The sequence below is a fragment of the Nuphar pumila genome, chromosome 8 (genome assembly GCF_984573655.1).
Source record: "Nuphar pumila chromosome 8, dmNupPumi1.hap1.1, whole genome shotgun sequence".
Lineage (NCBI taxonomy): Eukaryota > Viridiplantae > Streptophyta > Magnoliopsida > Nymphaeales > Nymphaeaceae > Nuphar > Nuphar pumila.
This window is the reverse complement of record NC_143256.1, coordinates 22,240,553-22,262,887: the sequence shown is the minus strand read 5'-3', so window position 1 is coordinate 22,262,887 and position 22,335 is coordinate 22,240,553. Positions and strand designations below refer to the sequence as shown.

At 38.6% G+C, this 22,335-nt stretch overlaps 1 protein-coding gene across 2 annotated transcripts in view; it reads right to left on the bottom strand.

Annotated features, from left to right (window-relative positions):
* The window catches only part of LOC149829778 (cystinosin homolog), a 57,393-nt gene that overhangs the window by 18,293 nt on the left and 16,765 nt on the right, over positions 1–22,335 (bottom strand). For both annotated transcript variants that reach the window (XM_090015621.1, XM_090015622.1), the window contains 2 exons: positions 21,526–21,643; positions 21,378–21,427 (listed from right to left, as the gene is read on the bottom strand). In XM_090015621.1, the coding sequence (XP_089871747.1) occupies positions 21,378–21,427; positions 21,526–21,643 (168 nt within the window). The remainder of the gene's footprint in view (positions 1–21,377; positions 21,428–21,525; positions 21,644–22,335) is intronic.

Below are 22,335 nucleotides of genomic sequence, written 5' to 3'. Positions count from 1 at the left end.
TGTGTGAGCGGTCTGAAACACGTATGCTATTAAAGTAGTCGGGATAGCACATAATAAATTCCTGAAAAAGATTCGAAGCCAACAATTCGATTGAACAAAATGTGAGTGATTTCGTTAATAATTTATGTCTTCGTAAGAGTTTATTTAGAGCCACATCAAGGGTTTGGCAGAAGATTCTAAGAATGTTTATTTGTCACCTTCTACTAGATTCGATACGAATGAAGAGACACAACGAGACATTGCTCTTGCTTGTTTACGTTCCTTGAACGGGGGTTTCTGTATTTTATCATAATCAGGTTGTCGTTCGTTACCCTTACTATTTCTAACAGACTCTTTGTCTGGAATAGCCTCAACTAATCCCCATATCGCAAGGCCTTACATGGCCAGTTGTCCTATATTCGCTTAAGTTATCATTCGTAGAATGGCCCTAACTTTCGTAGAAGACAAAAAACATAACCTTGTATCAAGATCTAGAATCGGCAAGGATCCGATTTTCTAATCTAAAACCAGTATATAATCATGCTACAACAGAGAGCCAAATTTAAAGATTCGTAAATAGCTATATCAAATGCTCTCAGAAGAGCATCAAAACACACCAAAATTCTCTACGAAATCAAAATCTACAAGTTCTACGCTGGATCACCCGGTCTGGGAAATGTACGACCTCACAAGGAATTACCGCCCTAGATGGTTTACCTGGTCTTGGACAATATACTTCCTCACAGGAATTCACCGTCTTTGCGGCTACCCGATCTTGGACAGTTTACTTCCTCACAGAGATTCACCACTCTAGTCGGATTACCTGATCTTGATCATAAATACCCTCGCAGAGAATCCTTTACGGACAAGGTCCTCAACTGGTACCCTAATCAGTGATGCATACATCAAAACAAATCACTGCTCTCAGGGTCGATAGCCACCAATAATGGGCACAAGCATATATATCATCAATGAGCATCACATCACTTTATATGGTACATACATAAAAAATCACACCTTTCACCAATAAGGTTCCATGAGTCATAGTTCATTATTGAACTTTATAGCTTCAATCTATCTTTTAGAATTTATTGCTTGATAAAACATGGTGAGTTGAACTTTTTTGCCCAAAGAGGTTAAGAAAAGTTGAAAATCCAATGTGAAGTTCTCATAACAAACCCACCTATCAATAGGATGTCGAGGCCGGGTAGACCTTATGTGAACAGGTGATTGAATGGAAACAGAGCGATACAAGGCTATTTCTACCAATGTGCGAAATATGGTGATGAGACCCATCTTCAGTGACAATACTATTTCTACCAACATAAGGAACAAGATTTAGGAGCTTATCAGCATCACCAGTGACATGAGTGGCTGCACCAGAATCAACATACCAAGTACCTTGATCATTTTGTTTGATGTTCAATTCAGCCAAGGCAGATAATAACAACTCTTTGACTTCTCCAGTATTCTTCAATGTATCTGTTACATTTCTTGTCTCCAATTGTTTTCCTCTATTTTGCGGGTTATACCAGCAATTTGCTCTTATGTGCCCCCTTTTGTTGCAGAGAAAGCAGGTAGGTATTGTCCTTTGACTTTGCAGATTAGGAGGCATATTGGGAGTAGGTAATATTCCACGGGCTTCTTGTCCATTCTTCTCTTGACCTCCCCTTTTCCGAGATCCATACATGTCACATCCTCGACCATAAGTAACTCCTGTGGCAAGAACATTGTGTGTTCCAATGGGGTTGTGAGTACCTTCGAAGAATCCCTTCAAGGTCATCTCATACTGTAAGAGCTTAGCACGAAGGTCTTCAAATGTAGGTAAGTCTGGCAAACACAACAAAAAAGTAACCATCATGTGATAATCAGGTCCCAGTCCGCTCAAAGTTTGTTGCACCATATTTTTGTCACTGACCGCGCAACCCACGATGGCCAACTGATCCTTGATAGTCTTCATTTTGTTTAAGTACTCCATGACCGTCATGGAGTCCTTCCTCGACATTTGAAACTCTTTCTTTAAAAATAAAATTCTAGACTGAGAAACTTGAGAATATGTCTGAACAAGACGATGTCGTAACCGCATAGCTGAACAGTCATCTGGGATTGCCACAAAGCACCTCCTGTGACAGAGTGGAAGTGATGTAGGCAACCAAAGCCTGATCTCGCTTCATCTAGGATACATACTCTGGATTTCTAACAAAAGTAATTAAGGTGTCACCCTCCCCATTCTTGCCTTGTGATATGAACTTTGGAGGAATAGGAACAGAGTCATCCAGATGTCCAAAAAAATCCCGACTCCTTATGAATGGGATGATTTGTCTCTTCCAGGTTAAAAAGTTGGAATTGTTCAGTTTCTTAGACACAAGCTGACTGAGAAAGTTGGAAGAATGGCCAAATTGCGAAGAAAATGAATCCATAGTCAATGGGAAGCGAAAAATGAGAAGGATTAAGAGACCGGAAAGAGAAGTCACTTTAGAGCAAACAAAATAAAAACTTAGAACAGATAATTTAATTTCAGAGAACTCGGCTACCTTTTTTTTTTAATAATAATAACCTGTAGACCCGAGGCAGAATATGCAGTAAAGAAAAACTGCTCTAAAGAAAAATAAGTATCAATCAGTAAGAAAACATGTTAATATGAAAATAGCGTGTTTTCTTTAACGTGTTTTCTTTCTAAAAGGGAAAATTCCAAAGTGGAGAGGAAGATAGAGTGATATTAATCAATCAAGGCCGAACAGAGATCGTGTTCAGGTCAGATTCAGTTTTAACGTCAATATAGAAGAAAGGGAAGAACGAGTTTGACGTGATTTCAATCTTTGAAATCATGCAAACATGAATTCTGATATTGCGTGGTTAGGTAAGATTATTGTATGGATGAAATCAGATGCAGCAGTATAAAAGAAAGAATAGTGAGAGAAGAAACAAACAGGAGAAGAAGAAATCGAATATTTTGGATTGTGAAGGAAAAGAAGAAACGATATGAACCGAGAGAAAAATACCTTAGAAGATGACAAAGAGGCTGGACTGAATGCTCATAGGAGAACATGATCTTCAAGGAAGGATCTCTTGCTCTGATACCATGTTAGAAAATGGTATTCCACCGTCAATCACAAGAGGAAAAGGAGTAGAGAGGGAGAGAGGCGTTGGTGGCTACAAAAAACCCGATTAGGGTTTGTGATTTTGCTTCTCATTAACTATATACAGGTACAATAATTAGGGTACCAAAATACCCTTTACATAAAGTGTGGAAATTACAACATGCCATTAATGAGCATTGTTTAAATAAAACTAAAACAGATTGGGTCTGGATCCTGAGATCCAGGCCCAATCGTGACATCTTTTCAGGCCCTAGTGATTCAACAAACCTCATGCAATTCTTTGATATTGAACATGATGATCTGCTGCCCAAACAAATAATGATGTAGATGAACCACAAGTTATGATATAAAGCAAACCATATAGAAAAGAGGTATATTAACAATAGTCAAACTCAACTAAGAAGAGATTTTTCCTGTTCTGAAGATTATTATAGTAAGAGTTGTTCTTTGCTCTACTACATAACTGATTCATCATCAATCGGGCCAAAGGATTGCCTTTTATATAGAAATTTGAAAGTTCATATTAGTAGCCAGTGGGTTTAAGTGAAACCAAAGATTGGGCATGCACAGAAATTTAATAGATTTATTTATGAGTTTAAACAAGTATTAAGAACTTGGTTTCAACATTTTGTGACAGTTTAAAGAAAGGAAAATTGAATATATATATATATAGAAGTGCAAGTATGGTGATAGTACTTCATGTTAGAATTTAGGGAATCCGATGTTCAATCACACGAAGAGAGAAGAGAACATAAGAGAGAAAATATGTTGCAGAAGATGTAATGTCATGCATTTTCATACTTAGACAACTAAGTGTTGAAGGAAAATTGATGAACCTTCAATATTAGGAATACGTTAATCGAGTCTAGGCTTGGCCCAGATCTCATCGACAAGGTCTAAATGAGCCAACAAAAAGCTAATAAAGAGTTTTATTTTTTGACCTTTAAATTGAAGCAAAATTTGGGTTAAATTCGGGCAAATTTCGGAAGCGAAATTTGAAGTATATGTCGTTGGATGCGCCTCAAAATTTTGAGTCCAACGATATTTTACTTTTCCCAATCCGAGCTACGGTTGGCCCGAAAATTATTTTTTTTCAAAAAGGGACTGCCCCGATGGGTTGGATCCGGATTTGGATTGGACTAGATCCAAATCCATGTGATCCAAATTAATATGGATCTGGACTCAGTCCAAGACCCATATTAATTAGGAATTAATTCAATTTAGGATCCAAATGGATTTTGGGTATAGATTTGGATCTCGAATATGGATCCATATCCAATTAAAATACAACTTTAAATTCATTATACAGGTTAATTAAAATAAAGTAACTATAAAGTTAAAAAGACTCCCAGAGGGATAAGATACCCTCTTCTGGATAATTATTTATTAATAAATAATTAAAATAATATTAAATAAAAATTAATTTCGAATTTCAAAAGTTACCTAATGGTGGGTCTCTAGAAGAATCCACCATAACAATAGGATAAGGAGAGAAAAAGGTAAGTAAAGGTAAAAGAAGGTAAGTAAAAGAAGTTTGAAAAAGTTACCAAAAAGGAGGAGTTAGCAAAAAAGTAGGAAAAGTAAAAATTGGAAATAGAGTGCAGCCCCAAATGAGAAACCCTAGAGGGGCATCACCTCTAGGAGCTCTCTCTATTTAAACAAAAGAAAATAAAATCGTGAACTAGAAAGAGGAAAAGAGAGAGAGAGAGAGAGAAAGGAAGAAGGAGAAGGAAAAGAGAAGAAAGAAGAGGCCACCTTCTTCTCCAACTATCCTTCATTTTTCTGGTCTTTTCATGTTTCAAGAAAATGTATGGGTGTTCTCTCTTGTTTCGGATGAAAAAAAGAGCCTAAATAAGCTTTAGCCTTTAGGCAATATTTTGTAGGGAACCATGGATTTTATTTTGGGTTTTCATCTTTTAATCCATGGAAATCGATGTAGGTAGGTCTAGAATATATGAAATTTGAATTCCTACATTATTACATTACTTTTGCATGTATTTGTATTTTTCAATATATATATATATATATATATATATATATATATATATATATCCATAGATATTTTGGACAGATCTGTCTCATGTGTTTAGTAGACAGATTTGGCTATCGTGATGAGGGGCAGATCTGAACCCTTGTTCGTTCTGTCTGTCCTGGACAGATCTCTCTGTTGGACAAGTGAACGATTCCGAACAGGTGGATAAGGGACTGTGATGCTTGAAATTTGAATCTGAACATGCAAATTTTTTTTATATATCTGCTTAAAGAAAAGAAAAAAAAATCAGACTCGATGTCACTGTTGTCCGGGACGGACAACTGTCCAGTCCCAGCTGACCGTCCAGGCTGGGACTCGGTCCCTGATTTAACAAAAAAAAGGGAATAAATCTATAAATAAATATATAAAGCGAGTCTCAAACCGACTCAGTCGGCTGGACTGAACTGGGACAGCTTAGTCCTAGATGACTGATTCGGCTGGGTTGGGTCATTGTCAAAAAAAAATATATATAATATATATATATATATATATATATATATATATATATATATATATATATATATATATATATATATATATATAATGTACAAAAGGGGGGGGGGTACTGAAGAAAAAAAAACCATGATGTTTCCACTTATGCCTGAACATAATATTTATGTGATTCATACTTGTTATACATTCGGACTTTTCGATATGTTTCATGCATCGGATATCGTTGCAACTGTTTATATTATGTATAGTTGATGTTCAAATTTATACATGACAAATATTCAAACTTTTGCCCATTAAATGCGTTGTTATGAGCTTGATGAAAAAAATCATTTTGGTGAAATTATTTCTAGATTTGCCTATAATGAATGATTAAGCTACACGCATGTCAAAAATCTAGTGTTTGCATGGTTATGATTGATTGAGTGTGCATGATGGATATTTTAAATGCAATGTTACTCACATATGCATCTAGTGGGCATGTGAAAATCCTGAACTTTTGTATTGCTCTGCCTATGCATATTCGCATGGTTGTTCGCATTTGAGCATGAAATGATTCATGAAAAGAAATATGTATCTTTTATGATCATGTGAACACATGCATGTAAAATTTGTTATTCATGTACATTCTTGTTTAGTATGTATGAATGTGCATTTGAAAGTATGATAAATGAATGCATAAGTGACATGCTAATTATGGTTTTTGCTTTAGAGCCATCGGTGGTCAAAAGTGGATCATCGTAGGTCGTGTGGGCCTTGAGCAGGTGTTGCTCCATGTTTAGTTTCTCTTATGCATCGCAAAAATCAACTTAATATTTATTGAACTAATTGCACTGTTCCATGTTGCCACGGGCTGTGGTCCCGTGATGAGTTTCGCATGTTGATTTGTGAAATGTATGTTGTAGTGTTTTGCATGTTGAATTGCAAAATAAATAACTGAAATAAATTATTCTTTTAATAAAAAGATAAAGAAGAGAACAGTGTAATTCACGTTTTTCTTGGATGTCCCTTCTTTAGTGTAGGAATCCTTGACTGTGGTTTTAGGGAACCGTGAGGATACTAAAACTCGATGTGTGTTTGTGCCCCTGAACCCAACTAGGTGGTTCACCTCCCGTCCACGATTTTAGAGAAATTCTGTCACTTTCCCTAGGGGTCGTATGTAGACACAGCTGTTTTTATTGGTATACCAAGAAAGTGGCATCAGTAGATGTTGATTTTTCTAGTGTCCCGGCATTATATATTGATTTCTAATGTTCCGATGGATAATGTTGATTCCTGATATGGGTCGAGGGCTAAGTGTGAAACCTAGTAGTAAAATATCAATTTGTGTGCTAAGCCATAACTGAGAACCTAATTTGACCTCAAAAATTGTTGTATCTGCGGGTTACGGTAATAAAAAGAGAAACAAAATTTGTGAGCATTTAATAGGGTCATCCATATAAAAAAAACACTGATAAAAGATAATAAATTAGTCATGCATGTGCATTGCTATCATGCATATTCCTGTTATGCATTAGATCATGCATGTTTACTTGTCCCCGTATTTGTGTTATATTAATGGTTGCAAGATAATTGTAAGGCCCGAAAAAAAAAATTACCTTGGATTCGTGTCATTCATTTAAGAGTCATTCAATAATTTTGGAACATTTATGAATGTCCACACTATTGATGAGTCATTCAATAATTTTGGAATGACCCATCCTCCATTCCTTCCACCTTTTCTCATATTCGGAAACGACTTTAGCCATTTCCTCTCCTTGAAGCGCAATTTTTTTTCCATTCTCCAACTTTGTAAGGATGAGTTTTGGCTCTTTGTCGGAGCCGTCAACTAACCCCCAAAGCCCCTTTTCCCATATTTTATGTTTTACTATGGATGCCCACATCACATAGTTGACGCCATTTAAGTGTATGGGAATAGAGACAATCACTTCCATCTCATTCTCTATTTACAACAAACGGAAAACAAAAAATAAGAGAAGGTGAGAAAGAGAAGAAAGAAAAAGGATATGATAAAAGGCTCTTTTTTTAGATGGTCCGCTTCCCGATGCAACAACCGAAATTTTTCCAAGTCCAAGAACCCTCCTTTTGATCACGATCTTCTTTCTAGCAAACGTCCTTTGGAATAACACCAAAGCTCTAATACCATGTAATGAAATGGATCGAATCCGATACACATGCAAGAACATGTAAGAACAAACTCTCAATCAAGTTGAATGCTTGATTGAATCACCGAACTACCCACACAAGGGTCTTACAAATGTTGGCATTGCATAAATTCACTCATAAGAGTGTTAAAGAATACAAGGCCTTTAAGGCCAATTTATAGAACAAGTTCACCATTAGGGGCAGCCCAAGGTGACTCTTGGGCTACTCCCAACGTTCAGAGTTATGACCGTTGAGAGCAGCTCCAAAAGTCACTTGGAGTTGCTCCCAATATTACAAAAACCTAGAAAGCAAAAAAGAAAACAGAAAAAAAAGAAAATAAAAAAGAAATAAAAAGGATTGTCAGCCCCTATTGGGTTGACGCCTATTACAGTGAAAGTACCAAAATACCCTTGATGGATATTTTGGTTTACATCACTTTAAACATACATATACATATATGTATATGTAAATCTATATCTTAACATGCATATTCATATGTGTATATGTATACATATAGACATATGTATATGCATATCTTACATATCTTAACACCCGATCCAATCTGTGCATTATATATTTGCGTCAAGGGATAGGGCACAACGCTTTTTCACTGAAGAATAGTGATAACCGCTGCAGTCTTCTCCCTTCTCCACTTCCACCACAGACAAAGAGGAGAACTACATACACAGGTGCATGGTTTCTTTCATGGTATCAGAGTGGGTTGAAGCCTAACGACCAGGTCGAGTTTCTCCTCCTTCTCTTATTCTAAATAGTTTCTCCTCCTCTTATTCTAAATCAGATTCCTCGAACAATTTTTTCCTCTCAGTTATTCTTTCTTCTCTCAACGCCGATCTAAATCAGATCTTTCCCTTAAACAATTTTTTCTCTATATTGATTCAGGTCACGTTAGCTTGATTTTCCCCTTTCTTCCAGAAGTGGCAAATCAAATCTGATCATATCAGATCAGATTTGATTCTTTTGAATCCCGATCGCCACCCAATCTCTTCCCTAACGTCGGATCTGATCATTCAGAACAGATCTCATCGTCTGAAAACAAATTGATTTTATTTTGATTGCGTCAAATCAAGTTTTTTCTTCTTCTAATGTCAAAACTGAATCTGATCAATTTGATTGCGTTAAATTGAGTTTTTCCTTCTTCTCACGTCAAAACTGAATCTGATCATATCACATCAGTTTCTTTTTCCCTTCTGCTCTCGTTTCCCAATACGATCCTCAAATGTTCACGATGTTGTTCTATACTATCAGAGTATATAAGTATATCATCAATAAAAACAATCACAAAAGTGTCCAAGTACGCTCTGAATACCCTATTCATCAAATCCATGAATGCGGCGAGAGCATTTGTCAGTCCGAATGGCATAACTACGAATTCGTAGTGACCGTACCTTATTCTAAAGGCTGTCTTGGGAATGTCATCGTCCTTGATCCGAAGTTGGTGATATCCAGATCTAAGATCGATTTTTGAAAACACCTTAGCCTTTTGCAATTGGTCGAACAAGTCTTCAATGCGAGGTAGGGGATACTTATTTTTGACTGTTGCTTGATTCAACATCCGATAGTCTATACACAACCTCATAGAACCATCTTTCTTCTTTACAAACAGAATTGGTGCTCCCCATGGTGACACGCTTGGTCTAATGAAACCTTGTTCCATCAACTCTTGGAGTTGTTTCTTCAGCTCCTCCAACTCTACTGGAGCCATACGATAAGGTGCTTTCGAGATTGGTGCCGTCCCAGGCACCAACTCGATATGAAAATCCACCTCACGCTGTTGAGGTAGTCCAGGCAACTCATCCGGAAACACTTCTGGGAATTCACGAACCACTTCAAGTTCTTCTAAAGGTGTGACCTTCGACTCGCAGGAGAATACATTTACTAGGAATGCTCGGCACCCCTGTCGCATATACTTCTGAGCCTTTAATACTGATACAATTCGGCCCTTTACTGTAGGTCTCGAGAGCCGAAACTCAACCTTTGGCAATCCTGGTCGGGACAAAACCACTTTCCCTTGGCGACAGAGAACGTTGGCATAATGTTCATATAACCAATCCATCCCCAAAATGACATCATATTCAGTCATATCGAGCAAGATTAGGTCAGCAGGTAAGTTTTGCCCTTCAAGTACAATTATGACATCAGGGATGTAGTTTACACATATCGAATTATATCCTATCGGATTGTACACATATAATTCATGTTTCAGATATTCAGTATGTGCACCAAGTAATTTTGCAAATTCTACGGATATGAACGAATGTGTAGCACCACAGTCAAATAGAACAAGTGCAGCACAGCCATTGACAAATACAGTACCTTGTACCAGATTTCCTTTCTCCAACTCTTCCGCAGTGGTGGCATATACTCGTCCCGGCACCCTCTTCTGTGCATTTTGCTGTGGTGTTTGCTGCGGCTGAGATGGTTGATGTTGTTGTCCTCCCCCGGCATTACGTTTCTGCATATCCGCCATCTTCTTGTGGCACTGACGGGCATAATGACCCATCTTTCCACAGTAGAGACATGCTCCTGTGTCTCTAGGGCAAGGTTGTCCGTAGTGGGACCGGTTGCACTTCTGGCACACCCGATTTTGTCCTTGTTGCTGCGGAGGACGATTTTCACCATTGTACTTTTGCTTCTTGTAAGGTGGCTGGTACTTCTTGCCACCGTGGTGCTGCGGCGGACCGGCTCCCCGTTTCCCCGGTGTGTCTTTTTGACTCTTCCTTGATCGCTCCCATTCTTCATTCAGCATAGTAGCCACTTCAATGGCTTGTGCGAGAGTGGACGGCAGATTTATCATCACTCGTGGTCGTAATCCGTCCTTGAGTCCGCGCACATACCTAGTTGCTCTGGCTTTATCATTTGCGAACAAATTTGGGCAATAACGCTCCAAAGTCCGAAATTTGGTAGTGTATTCCACCAAATTCATATTTCCTTGAGTAAGCTCCAAGAACTCCTGATGCTTCTGATCACGAGCGTACTGGGGGAAATATGTCTCTAGAAATGTCTGCTTGAATTCTTCCCATGGAATAGTATCCTCTCCGGCAAAGTGGATGGTTCGGGTCGTGTCCCACCATTTCTGTGCATCTTCCGTCAAGCGGTAAGTGCCGAAGTCCGTTTGCTTATCCTCGGGAACAGACAGAACCCGAAAAGCTCGTTCTGTCTCTGAAATCCAATTCTCAGCTAATTTAGGATCAGCCTTGCCTGAGAAGGTAGGCGGGTTCAACTTCAAGAACTTCTCATAGGTGATTGTGTTCGTATTATGCCTTTCACTTATGGCTGCGGCTAACTCCGCCTGATGGCGCATTTGAGTGTCCATGGTTTGAGCCAGATTACCGAGAGTTTCCATCACGAAACCCCTTTGGTCCTGCCATTCGTTTGCCGTGCTCGAACTAGCTTGGGATCGACGGTACATCTAATAACCATTTCAATACACACAGTTTTACTATCTTTGCATTATAGTGTTTCAAAAATCATTACAGGTATATATTTATACTTATATAGGAGAAACAATGTAATTATCATGACTACTAAAGTAAAATAAGTAAAATATACTCACAGAGCGATCTCAGGATGTGGCATGACCGTGAACTTTGATTTATTGTTCCCAGGCTCTGATACCATAACTGTAACGCCCCGAAATTTAACCCAAATTTTCAAGGATTTTTTTTTTTTTAGCGGAAACAACTAATAATTCCCGGGTTAAGCATTTCAGAACGATACAGGAAGGTAAAAGCAAACCACACCATTTATTTCCACTTCAATAATAATAAAATCCAACATCAGAGTTTTCACATTGTGAGTCTCAAAACAAAAATCTCAATCTGAAAGAAAGCAGAACCGCCAGGGAACAAATAGATCAAGTCTGGGTCAGCGCCTCATCCCGCATCGCTCATAGAACTACTCTTCTCCTGAAAATAATAGAAATTATAGGAATTAGACTACCACGTCTAAGTAGGAAAACTGTAATTATTCTTGCAAGTAGATCATGTGTCAAGTGTGATGTGGGTGTCGTGTTTGAATTTCAGTCTAACATAAACACATAAGGAATTCGATGCAACAACAATCATAGACATATATCTGAATAGAAAGGTAGATTATGTAACAGTTATACTTAAGCACAAAAAGCATTTTATGCAACTACAACAATTAAGCAAGGTATTAAGCAATTAAAGCAGAACTTACACTAACATGAATAACATCCATAATATGAATTCAATTAACTAATACATACACAATTTAGGCTGTCGTTTCCTCATATGCACCGAATATAAAGCATGATGAAAGAGTAAGCAAGTGTCTCTTTAATGACTCCAACACCGTGATACCTAACTGTTCTAGTTAATGTTTATCTTTTCTTATCCCGCGGGTACACACGGGCCAAGGCAACCATCACAGAAGAGAACGTTCGGGGGTATATTATTCAAGGTTGTTTTATTAACCCGAACCTTCTAACTGTGACTGAAGTCCCAAGGGAGCGGCCAGTGACCGAGAGAAACTCCCAAAGGCCAAAACCAAACCGGGATGCATCCCTAACTTCTGCAGAAGAACATGGAACTACCACCTAGGACATATTGGTAGTCCGGGTCCCCCAACTCCGAGGACTGGGACCAACGAGTCACTTTAGCTCGAAACTAAAATTATGTCCCCGGAGTTTTGTACCACTTACCCTCTCCAAGGTAAGCCCGAATCTGAGTGAGTAAATCTTTTCATTTAGTTAACCTTTCAGGGTGTAGGAGCATTTTTCCCCAAACCTACTACTACCACAGTCGTAGATTTCCAACCTTAGTCATTTTACCCCAGTGTATGAATCAACCCCATCATTTTCCATGTTGTTTTCATAAACTCACTCAGGGTGCTCTGGTGCCTTTAAACCAGTCAAGCACAAGAGTTAATATTTTAATTTTCTTACCATAATAATTGAATCAAACCACGTACCTTCATTAGGTATCTAACCCATATCGCCCATTGAGCAAGGTTTCCCAACCAAACCCCTAGTAGAAAGGGATAACCATGACTTACTTAATCATTTGCCCATTTAGGTTACCACTAGATTATTTCCTTTCAATTCAGAATGCTCCAAGGAAAAGAAATTCACATACTCTGAACACGGGCAATATACAATGTCAATACATAACATTTCTTTGATATGTCTCACTCATTTTCTACATGAAGAGATCAAGGAATTGTCTTAAGACTTTAAAACTATCATTGGTGTACAACTGCTACTCTAAGGCGGAAGTTGGAATGTAAGAGGACTTGCAGTTTTATGTGGAATCTAAGCCAAAAATCACAAAGACTGTAAACCCATTCAGCCTATTTCAGTAATACAAACACAGAAATTTCGTGCACAAGAGAAGTGACAACTAGGTATTATTCAGCTAGCATATTGAAATTCTAAAATCCAACATGAACCACTCAGCCATTCTACTGTATCCCACAAGTTAACTAAGTGATGCACAACACGCTGGGTTACACAGAAAATAAAAGAAGGAACCAGAATTCATTCAGCAGCATGAACTAAACACATATTTTTTTGTTTCAGTTCAGCCACCATACAGCATATACATCAAACAATGGTTTCAGCCATTCTACTGCATTTTATAGTATTGTTAAATATCAAACAGCATGTTGTGTTATACAGAAATAAAACAACAACTAGACATTCATTCCGAACCTATGGTGTGATCAAGATAACTCAGCTGAACCCCAAAAAAAAACGAAAGTAACTACCTATTAAGTTCTTCCACAGGTTAAATCGTAGCGGCAATCACCACTCCTAAGTATATCAGGTGCACACGGTCATAACACAGAATTGATAAACATAAATGAACGATTATTTGAAGGTATGATATATTCATCTTTTAAGTATCCCAAAACAATTTTAGTGATGATTCATACAACATCAGACATAATTTGAAACGGTCATGCACATTTCAGGCTTGAAAGGATAAAAAAAAACACACAGACTCTTAGTTAGGGCTTTCAATACCAAGGTCAAGAAAAACACAATTCGAACTAGGGTTTTCGATTGAAAAGGATATAGATTTAACATCTAAATTTCATACTAGTTCACTAATCCGAGAATGAGGAATGAATCATCAACAAACACCCAATCGGTTAAAAGAAAAAAGAAAAAACAATCCCCTCTTTCTCTTCTTTTTTTTTTCCATAATAATCTAACCCCCCCCCACCCCACACACATGCTCGATCCCTAAAAACAGAAATCCGAAACCCCCAAATTAAAAATTTGGGGTTTTCGGTTTGGGGTGACAGACAACCCCAAATTGGGGATTCCCCCCCCCCCCCACGAGTCGATTGATTTGGGTTTTGGACAACCCACATCCCACCAACCCATGATTGACCTGAAAAAAGTTACAGACCCTACCATTTTCCGGCGAGGAGGTTGCGGCAGCTACGATAGGAGGTCGGTTGCGTCTCCTGTCAAGGCTTCGAACAGCAGGCCCGAGCTCGGGGTGATCCGAGGGTTTAGAGAGAGAAGAGAGTGAGAGAGAGAATAGAACAGAGAGAGAGAGAGGTTCGGGGTCCCCTCTTTGTAGGAGGGTGGCCTCCCGAAAAGGAAGGAGCTCCTCCTCCTCCCGGCGGCTGCGGTGTGCTCCCCCTGTAACGCCCATCACCTTATGTGTTAGGGTTCGGCTGAACCCTAACACCCGATGTCTCGGGGGAGAGGGTTTCCCCCCCCCCCCCTTTTTTAATTTAACAGGGTGTGGGTCGGTCCGGGTCCGACCCACGACCCGAAATGCTGGACCCAAATTTGATTTGGGTCCGGGTCACTTAACCAGCAGTGGACCCAAGAGTTGGATCCACTTGGGTCCGAACCGTGAATTTGAAATATCTAATTTCTTAAATATTTATTTATATACTATTACTAAAATACTCTAATATCCGAAATTTTCTTTTGGGTCCAATAACGGATCCTAGGCCCAAATCCACATAATTCTTAAGTTTTTAGTGTAAAATTTGTGGTTCTTACAACTGTGGCAGATACTAGCGCAGACCTATTTATAGATTTCAGAGGCTAGGATTCTTCATTTAAAGCGAGAATTTCAGCTCTTGAAGAAAGAGAATTTATCGGTTACAGAATACATGAACAAAGTCAAGAGCATCACAGATCAATTAGCGATGGTGGGTTGTGTAATTCCTGACAAAGAGAAAGTTCAACAAGCGCTAAATGGTCTTGGATCTGACTATCACATGTTGGTCACTTCTCTTCTATGTCTTCCTTCATTGCCTAACTTTGATGATATGCGGGCGAAACTACTGCAGTATGAAGTTACTATTAGAGGTGAGGAGTTGACTCAAAATAGCAATCGTGAGGTTCTCGTCACAGGCATGGTGGCAGGACAAGGACGTGGAGGCTTTCGAGGTGGATGGGGACAGACAAGAGGTAATCGAGGAGGTCGTGGATTACTTCCCACGCCTAACATGTCACCCAACTCACTCTCAGGGAACCATTCTTCTAGACATATACCAACGTGCTTTCAGTGTAATAAAAAGGGGCACATTAAGGCAAATTGCTGGCATAATCCGCAAAACAAAAGCAAATTTAATGGGACTGGGCCTTTCACTAGAGAACAAGCAAGGGATAAACAGGAGAATGCGAAGAATCTCTTGATTTCTGCTCTTTCTGAGTTAAGTTTCAAGTAGACTGAGCAGGAAACTTGGTACATTGACTCTGGGGCTGCTGCACATGTGACAGGTGATGTTGGTAAGATTTCACAACCTATACCTTATCGTGGTAAATTTAGTATTAAGACTAGAGATGGTGCCCTCCATTCTATCTCTCATGTTGAAAACATTTCTCTTCCACTCCCAAATTCTTCTCTTCTTTTATCTAATGTTTATCACTCACCCAGTATTGTTAAAAACATTGTTTCTATTTCTAAACTTGTTGATTATACTAATTCTTCTGTCAAATTTACTCCTTCTGTATGTGTCAAGGATCTTCTCACGAAGAAGACGCTCGTTGAAGGAGAACAACAGGGAAATATGTATGTCCTCAAGGAGTCTCCTTTTGTTCGTGTTGCTCCAATAAACCCACAACCAATGTCATTCAAAGATTGTTTTAGTTTGTCTCAGTGTAATAAGCCAGACATTTGGCATCATCGTTTGGGTCATTGTAATCGTTCATTTATTGAAAGACTTGTGTCTAGTGGACTTGTTCCACAGTCTAGTTTGAGTAAGTCTGATATTTCTCTTTGTTTCAATTGCCATTTATGTAAGAGTCATGTTCTTCCTTTTCACTTAATAAATCAAAGAGCTTTTGCGCCTTTTGAAATTGTATATTTTGATGTTTAGGAACCTGCCCCACAATCTTCTTTGTCGGGCAGCCGCTATTATGTTACTTTTATTGATAGTTATTCCAGATATACTTAGATCTACTCTATGAAACATAAATCTGAAGTGCTTGAGGTCTTTCGTGTATTTTGTGCCTTAGTTTGTAATCAATTCTCATCTCAAATACAACATTTTCAATGTGATGGTAGGGGAGAGTATCTATCAAAGGAATTTACTGAATTTCTCCAGGATAATGGAATAAGTCATCAAATATCTTGTCCACACACACCGCAACAAAATGGTGTGGCAGAAAAAAAACACCGACACATCGTAGAAAGTGCATTAAGCATGATACATGTTACTCATGTTCCTTTAAGCTTGTGGACAGAGGCTTTTCATTCTGCCGTGTACGTCATAAATCGACTGACAATGAAATTGCTTGCGAATCAATCTCCTTCTTTTACATTCTTTGGGACTCACCCTGATTATAATGAATTGCGAGTGTTTGGTTGTGCATGTTATGTTCATATTGACAGTTCCCAACGTGACAAGTTCCAAAACAAGGCAAGCAAGTGTAAGTTCGTTGGTTATGTTGATCAGTACAGAGGTTATCGTTACTACGATCCCACTACTAGTCGAATCAGAGTATCACGGAATGTTGTATTTGATGAGACTTAAACTGAGAGCCTAAGAAGGGTAAAAGAACACAACGTGGATGATGAAGGTTATCAGTCGTGGCTTGCTGCTGAAGTATTCGATCAAATGGCCACACACGATGCTTCCTCATGTCATTCCATATCAGCTGAACAGAATAAAATTGATGTGTGTTCACAAATGGAAGAATCACCAAATACCCAGGGCATTATGCCTACCGTTTCAGATGTTACCAAGTTTCAAGGAGCTATGTAAGGCAAAATAAAGACAATGCTCAGCGAACCGATGTGCAAGCTAGAAGACCTAAGAGGATTCGCCATCTTATTGAAAGATGGGTTAGTTATAACAACTTCTCTACAAACTTACAGTTGTTCATCTCCCAGATTGAAAAACAGGATTAACCTATTAGTTTTTCACAAACATCTATGTCACTCAAGTGGGTTGAAGCCATGGTTGCCAGTTGAGGAAGCGAGAGCGGGAAGCGATACGGGAAGCGGGAAGCGAGGCACTTTCAAAATTTTAGGAAGCGTGGGACCACTTAGGACCGATTCAGGAAGTGTCTCGGAAGCGACCTAAGAAGCGTCTCGGAAGTGAGGGGGAAGCGAAAAAAATAAAAATAAAAAATAAAAAAAAAAATTGAAAAAAACAGGGGAAGCGAGGGGGAAGCGTGATGGGAAGTGTGCTTCCCATTAAAGGGAAGTGTGTCCCCCATTAAAGGGAAATGTGTCCCCCATTAAAGGGAAGCGCGCTTCCCAAAAAAGGGGGACGCTTCTCCCCACGCTTCGGAAGCGCGACATTTCGCGCTTCCCCTTTTAGCTAGGTGCTTCCGGTAACCTTCGTTGAAGCCATGAATGAGGAAATGAAAGTCTTACATGAGTGTGGAACTTGGGAGATTGTCCCTAAACCATCAGATAAAAATATTGTAGGGTCTATAAAATAAAGTATAAACCTGATGGATCCATTGAGCGTTACAAGACAAGGTTGGTGACAAAAGGTTTCACACAAAAATATGGGCAAGATTACGATGAGACTTTTAGTCCTATGGTCAAGATGGGAATTATTCAATTAATTTTGTCTTTGTCGGTTCAGTATGGATGGACTCTTAGTCAGCTTGATGTCAAAAATGCATTCTCGCATGGTAGCCTAAAAGAAGAGGTGTATATGGAACAACACTCTGGTTATGCAGAATACAGCCCCACCAGCACACACGTTTGCAAACTACGAAGAGTCATCTATGGGTTCAAGCAGGCTTCTCGTTTTTGGTTTGACAGTTTTTCCCTTGAAGTTCAGTGATACGGTTTAATTCGTTCTCACCTCGATCATTCATTGTTTATCTTATGTGATCGTCAGGTACATACCTTGATTCTTATATATGTAGATGACATCATTATTATTGGGAATTCAGATGAACACATAGAAGCCACCAAGGACTTACTGAGTCGGCAGTTTAAAATGAAAGATTTGAGAGTCTTACATTATTTCTTAGGAGTTGAAGTGGATAGACAGAATGGATCTCTTTCATTAACCCAACACAAATATACCTTGGATCTATTGGAAAAGGTAGGCAGGACAAATTGTAAACCACTATCCACTCCTAGTGTATTAAATCACAAGCTCAGTTCTCAAGATGGGGAACCATATAAAGACTCTAGGCAATATCATAGTCTCGCTAGTATGCTTCAATACCTCACCTTCACCAGACCAGACATTGTGTATGCAGTGAACCAAGTGTCATAATTCATGCATGATCCACGAACAGAGCATATGAATGTTGTTAAGAAAATTCTTCGATATTTAAAAGGAACTCTTTGAGATGGTCTAGTTTATAATCGGTCCAAGTTCAAAGGAGAGCGACATCGAGTGGATGTTTACACAGATGCAGATTGGGCTGGAGATCTAGATGACAGGCGATCAGTTTTTGGATATTGTGTTTTTCTTGACGGGAACTTGATAGCATGGAGTAGCAGAAAACAACGTGCAGTTGCACGATCCAATACAGAAGCTGAGTACCGATCTATGGTGGCTGCTACAGCAGAAGCTACATAGCTGAGACATCTTTTGACTGAGATCGGAGAATCTATTATGCCCACCAATCTCTTTTGTGATAATAAGATACAAATTGCCTTCAACCCCATTTATCACAGTCGTACCAAACATATAGAGATTGATCAACACTTTGTTTGGCAAAAGATCGAAGATAGAAAAGTTGAGCCAGCCTATGTTCCCACGGCTGACCAAGTGGCAGATTTGTTTACTAAGGGTCTTACCAGCATCCACTTTTGGTTTTTGAAAAACAAGTTGTCCATGGTACAAAACTATGCACAACTTGAGGGAGGCTATTAAGACTGTATATGTATATACGAGTCCAGATCTGGACCCATATCCTTGTATCCTCACATGATAGGTTATCACTGGAATATCGGGTCTGGACTGAAGAATCACAGACCCGATCCAATCTGTGCATTATATATTTGCGTCAAGGGATAGGGCATGACGCTTTTTCACTGGAGAATAGTGCTACCCGCAGCAGTCCTCTCCCTTCTCCCCTTCCAGCACAGACAAAGAGGAGTCCTACACACACAGGTGCATGGTTTCTTTCAATATGAAAGCTTGAAATAAAATCATGAAATATGTAAAAGAGATTACTTTATATTAGATCAGTTTTCCATGAGAATAATCCAAGTAAACAACTGATTCAATCAGTTTGTAGTCAGGTCTAGCACAGAAGCAGAATATTGAGCATTGGCAGCAGCATCACCTATGTCACAGGGATTCGGCTAGCAGGGTGACGCACCCGCGTCGACGCGACTCAACGCGGGTGCGGGTGCGGCACCAGGTGCGGTCAACCCGATCCTGGGTGCGTTGACCGCACCCAGGATCATTTATGTCCTTTTTTTTGGATTTTTTTTAAAAAAAATTGCCCCTGCGAATTTTTTTTTTAAAAAAAAATCTGCTGACAGCAGTTGTCAGCTGCTGTCAGCTCCTGACTTTTCAATGATGGTGGTAGCCTTGCTTGTGCTATCGTGCAGCTGTATATAAAAAAAAAATCTGCTGCTGTCAGGAGCTGACAGCTGCTGTCAGCTCCTGACTTTTTAATAATGGTGGTAGCCTTGCTTGTGCTATCGTGCAGCTGTATATAAAAAAAAACTGATAGCAGCTGTGACAGATGTTGTCAGCTGCTGACTTTTCAATGATGGTGGTAGCTTTGCTTGTGCTATCGTGCAGCTGTATATACAAAAAAAAATCTGCTGACAGCAGCTGTCAGCTCCTGACTTTTCAATGATGGTGGTAGCCTTGCTTGTGCTATCGTGTAAAATTTGAAAAAACCCGCCCCCCCCCGACCCCTTATATATATATATATATATATATATATATATATATATATATATATATATATATATATATATATATATATATATATATATATATTTTACATTTTTGCCCCTGCCACACCCCCGCACCCGCACCCGCACCCGCACCCGCACCCGCACCCATGTGACATAGATCATCACAAAGATTCTTTGGATACAATGATATATTGAATCTATTGGGAGCGAGAATATGTTGTTAAGTTACGTATTATCATAATAGAAGTGCATTGGAAGTGGGGGCAGAAGCAGATCCAAACAAAGTCATCAATATCAAGCATAAATATCTAAAGGTCGAGTTGAACATGTTCCAGCATGATGTGCCACTTGAGTGTAAAGATTATTGAGCAGTCAATAGGGGCATTTTGATAATTCCCCAAAAAGCAAGTGTATTTTGGTTGTGCTACTTTTCTAGAAGCCCAATGAGAACCATTTTACAATGAAGTATTATTTGCTTTATGTATGTTGATAACAATCCACATGTAATTCTGTTGCATGACTATTTGTAGCCAGCTCTAATAAAGGCACTTGTATATGAATAGAATTCTCTAGTCAGCCCTATTTGCTGATAATGTTAGGGGTCAATAGGGCAGTTTAGTTGCTTTCCCTCCCTCTTCCCTATTGAAAGAATATACAAGGTTTTACAAATAAAAGCTATTAACAAAAGAAAAGCTTTTTATATTCAGCACATAGCTTGCAAGTAGAGACAGCCAATGGAGGATTCCTTGATACTGATTAAAAAGATTTTTGTTTTCTCTTCAAAAGTTACAAGTTTTATAGTTTCATAGTTTCTTTCATAGAAGAGTACAGGCCAGAACTCCATAGATGACCACTGTACAAAACATCACCATCATAGAACTGCCTGAAGGAGTCAAAGACACAAAGGCAGAAATCATAGCACACAAAAGCAAACTGAGAACAAAAATACAAATAAATGCGTCAAGAGTTACGCCATAATAGGCAATTTGACATTAAACATAGACGTATATACAAATTAAAGACAATGATGAGTAATCTCCCAGAGAAGATTTACTACAATAAAAAAAAAAAAAACTAATAGTAATCATAGATAGTAACCAAAGAGATCATTTAACAATCTCAATCCAAATACTTTTATCTTTGATAAATGTAAAAGAAAATCCCCCTATCGCAATATAGGAACCAAATACTCATGGTTCAATTATTTTCACAATGCACAAAAGAATGACTAAAAAGAAGACCAGCAATTGTACTAACATGCCATAAAGAAATTAGCATAAACTAATTGATCCAAGCAAAACTTCACATAATGCAACACTTTGTCAGAAAGATACAAAACTTAATAAGTACACATACCAAGGAAAGCAATGTCTTCCCTATATTGCCATAAAAATTGACCAATGAACCTACAAATTCAAACAAAACTTTGTCACAAAGATACTAAACTCCACATGAATGCTAAGGTTAAAAAAGAAATACCACCATAGAAAAAAGAATTACAGACGTTGGTCCAAAGACTGAATGCATATTTGTGCAAAGTTTGTAACACCACCAAGCAAATCAAGAAGAATAAATCCAATACTCCATCCAACTGTACTCTTCCTCGCAAAGTTCATGAGGGCCTACACTACATTAGAATATTAGAAACAAGCAAAAACAGTATATGGAGAAGTGGATGACATAATAAATTATTATGCATAACCTTGGCAGTGCATAGCGTATAATGGTAACAAGGATGATGTTTAGCAATATATGTAAAGGAACAGAATGTATTGACAAGGGCTAAAGATTCCTATGATTGGACTTGAGCATCAAAGTAAACATCCTTCCGAACTGCATGTTAGTTTACTGGACTCAAGAGAAAATTTCATATTTAGATTGGCTGTATGTTAGCAACTATTTATTCATAACAACTATTTATTCATAACTAGATGGGGTTACATGAACTCAGATTTAATCAAGATCTGTTGCCTGCTTCACTTTCATAGTAAGGACTAAAATAGCTATGGTTGGACTCTAACCATCAAAGGAAATATCGTTCTGGATTACATTAGTTTATTGGACTAAAACAAAGAAACTTATATTTGGATTTTTTATTAACGTTAACACCTATCTATTTACATGTTAAGTGTTGTTACATGAAGCCAGTGACAAACAAGTTCCATTATCTCTATCAGCAAGTTGGTTATGAGAGAACCGGTTCCCCTTTGGATGATGCCCAAAACCTAGTTACAAAATGGAATTTGGGCATAAAACCTGAAAATCAGATCACGTCACCTGAAACACTAAAGAGAAGATCAGAGAGAAGATGAGA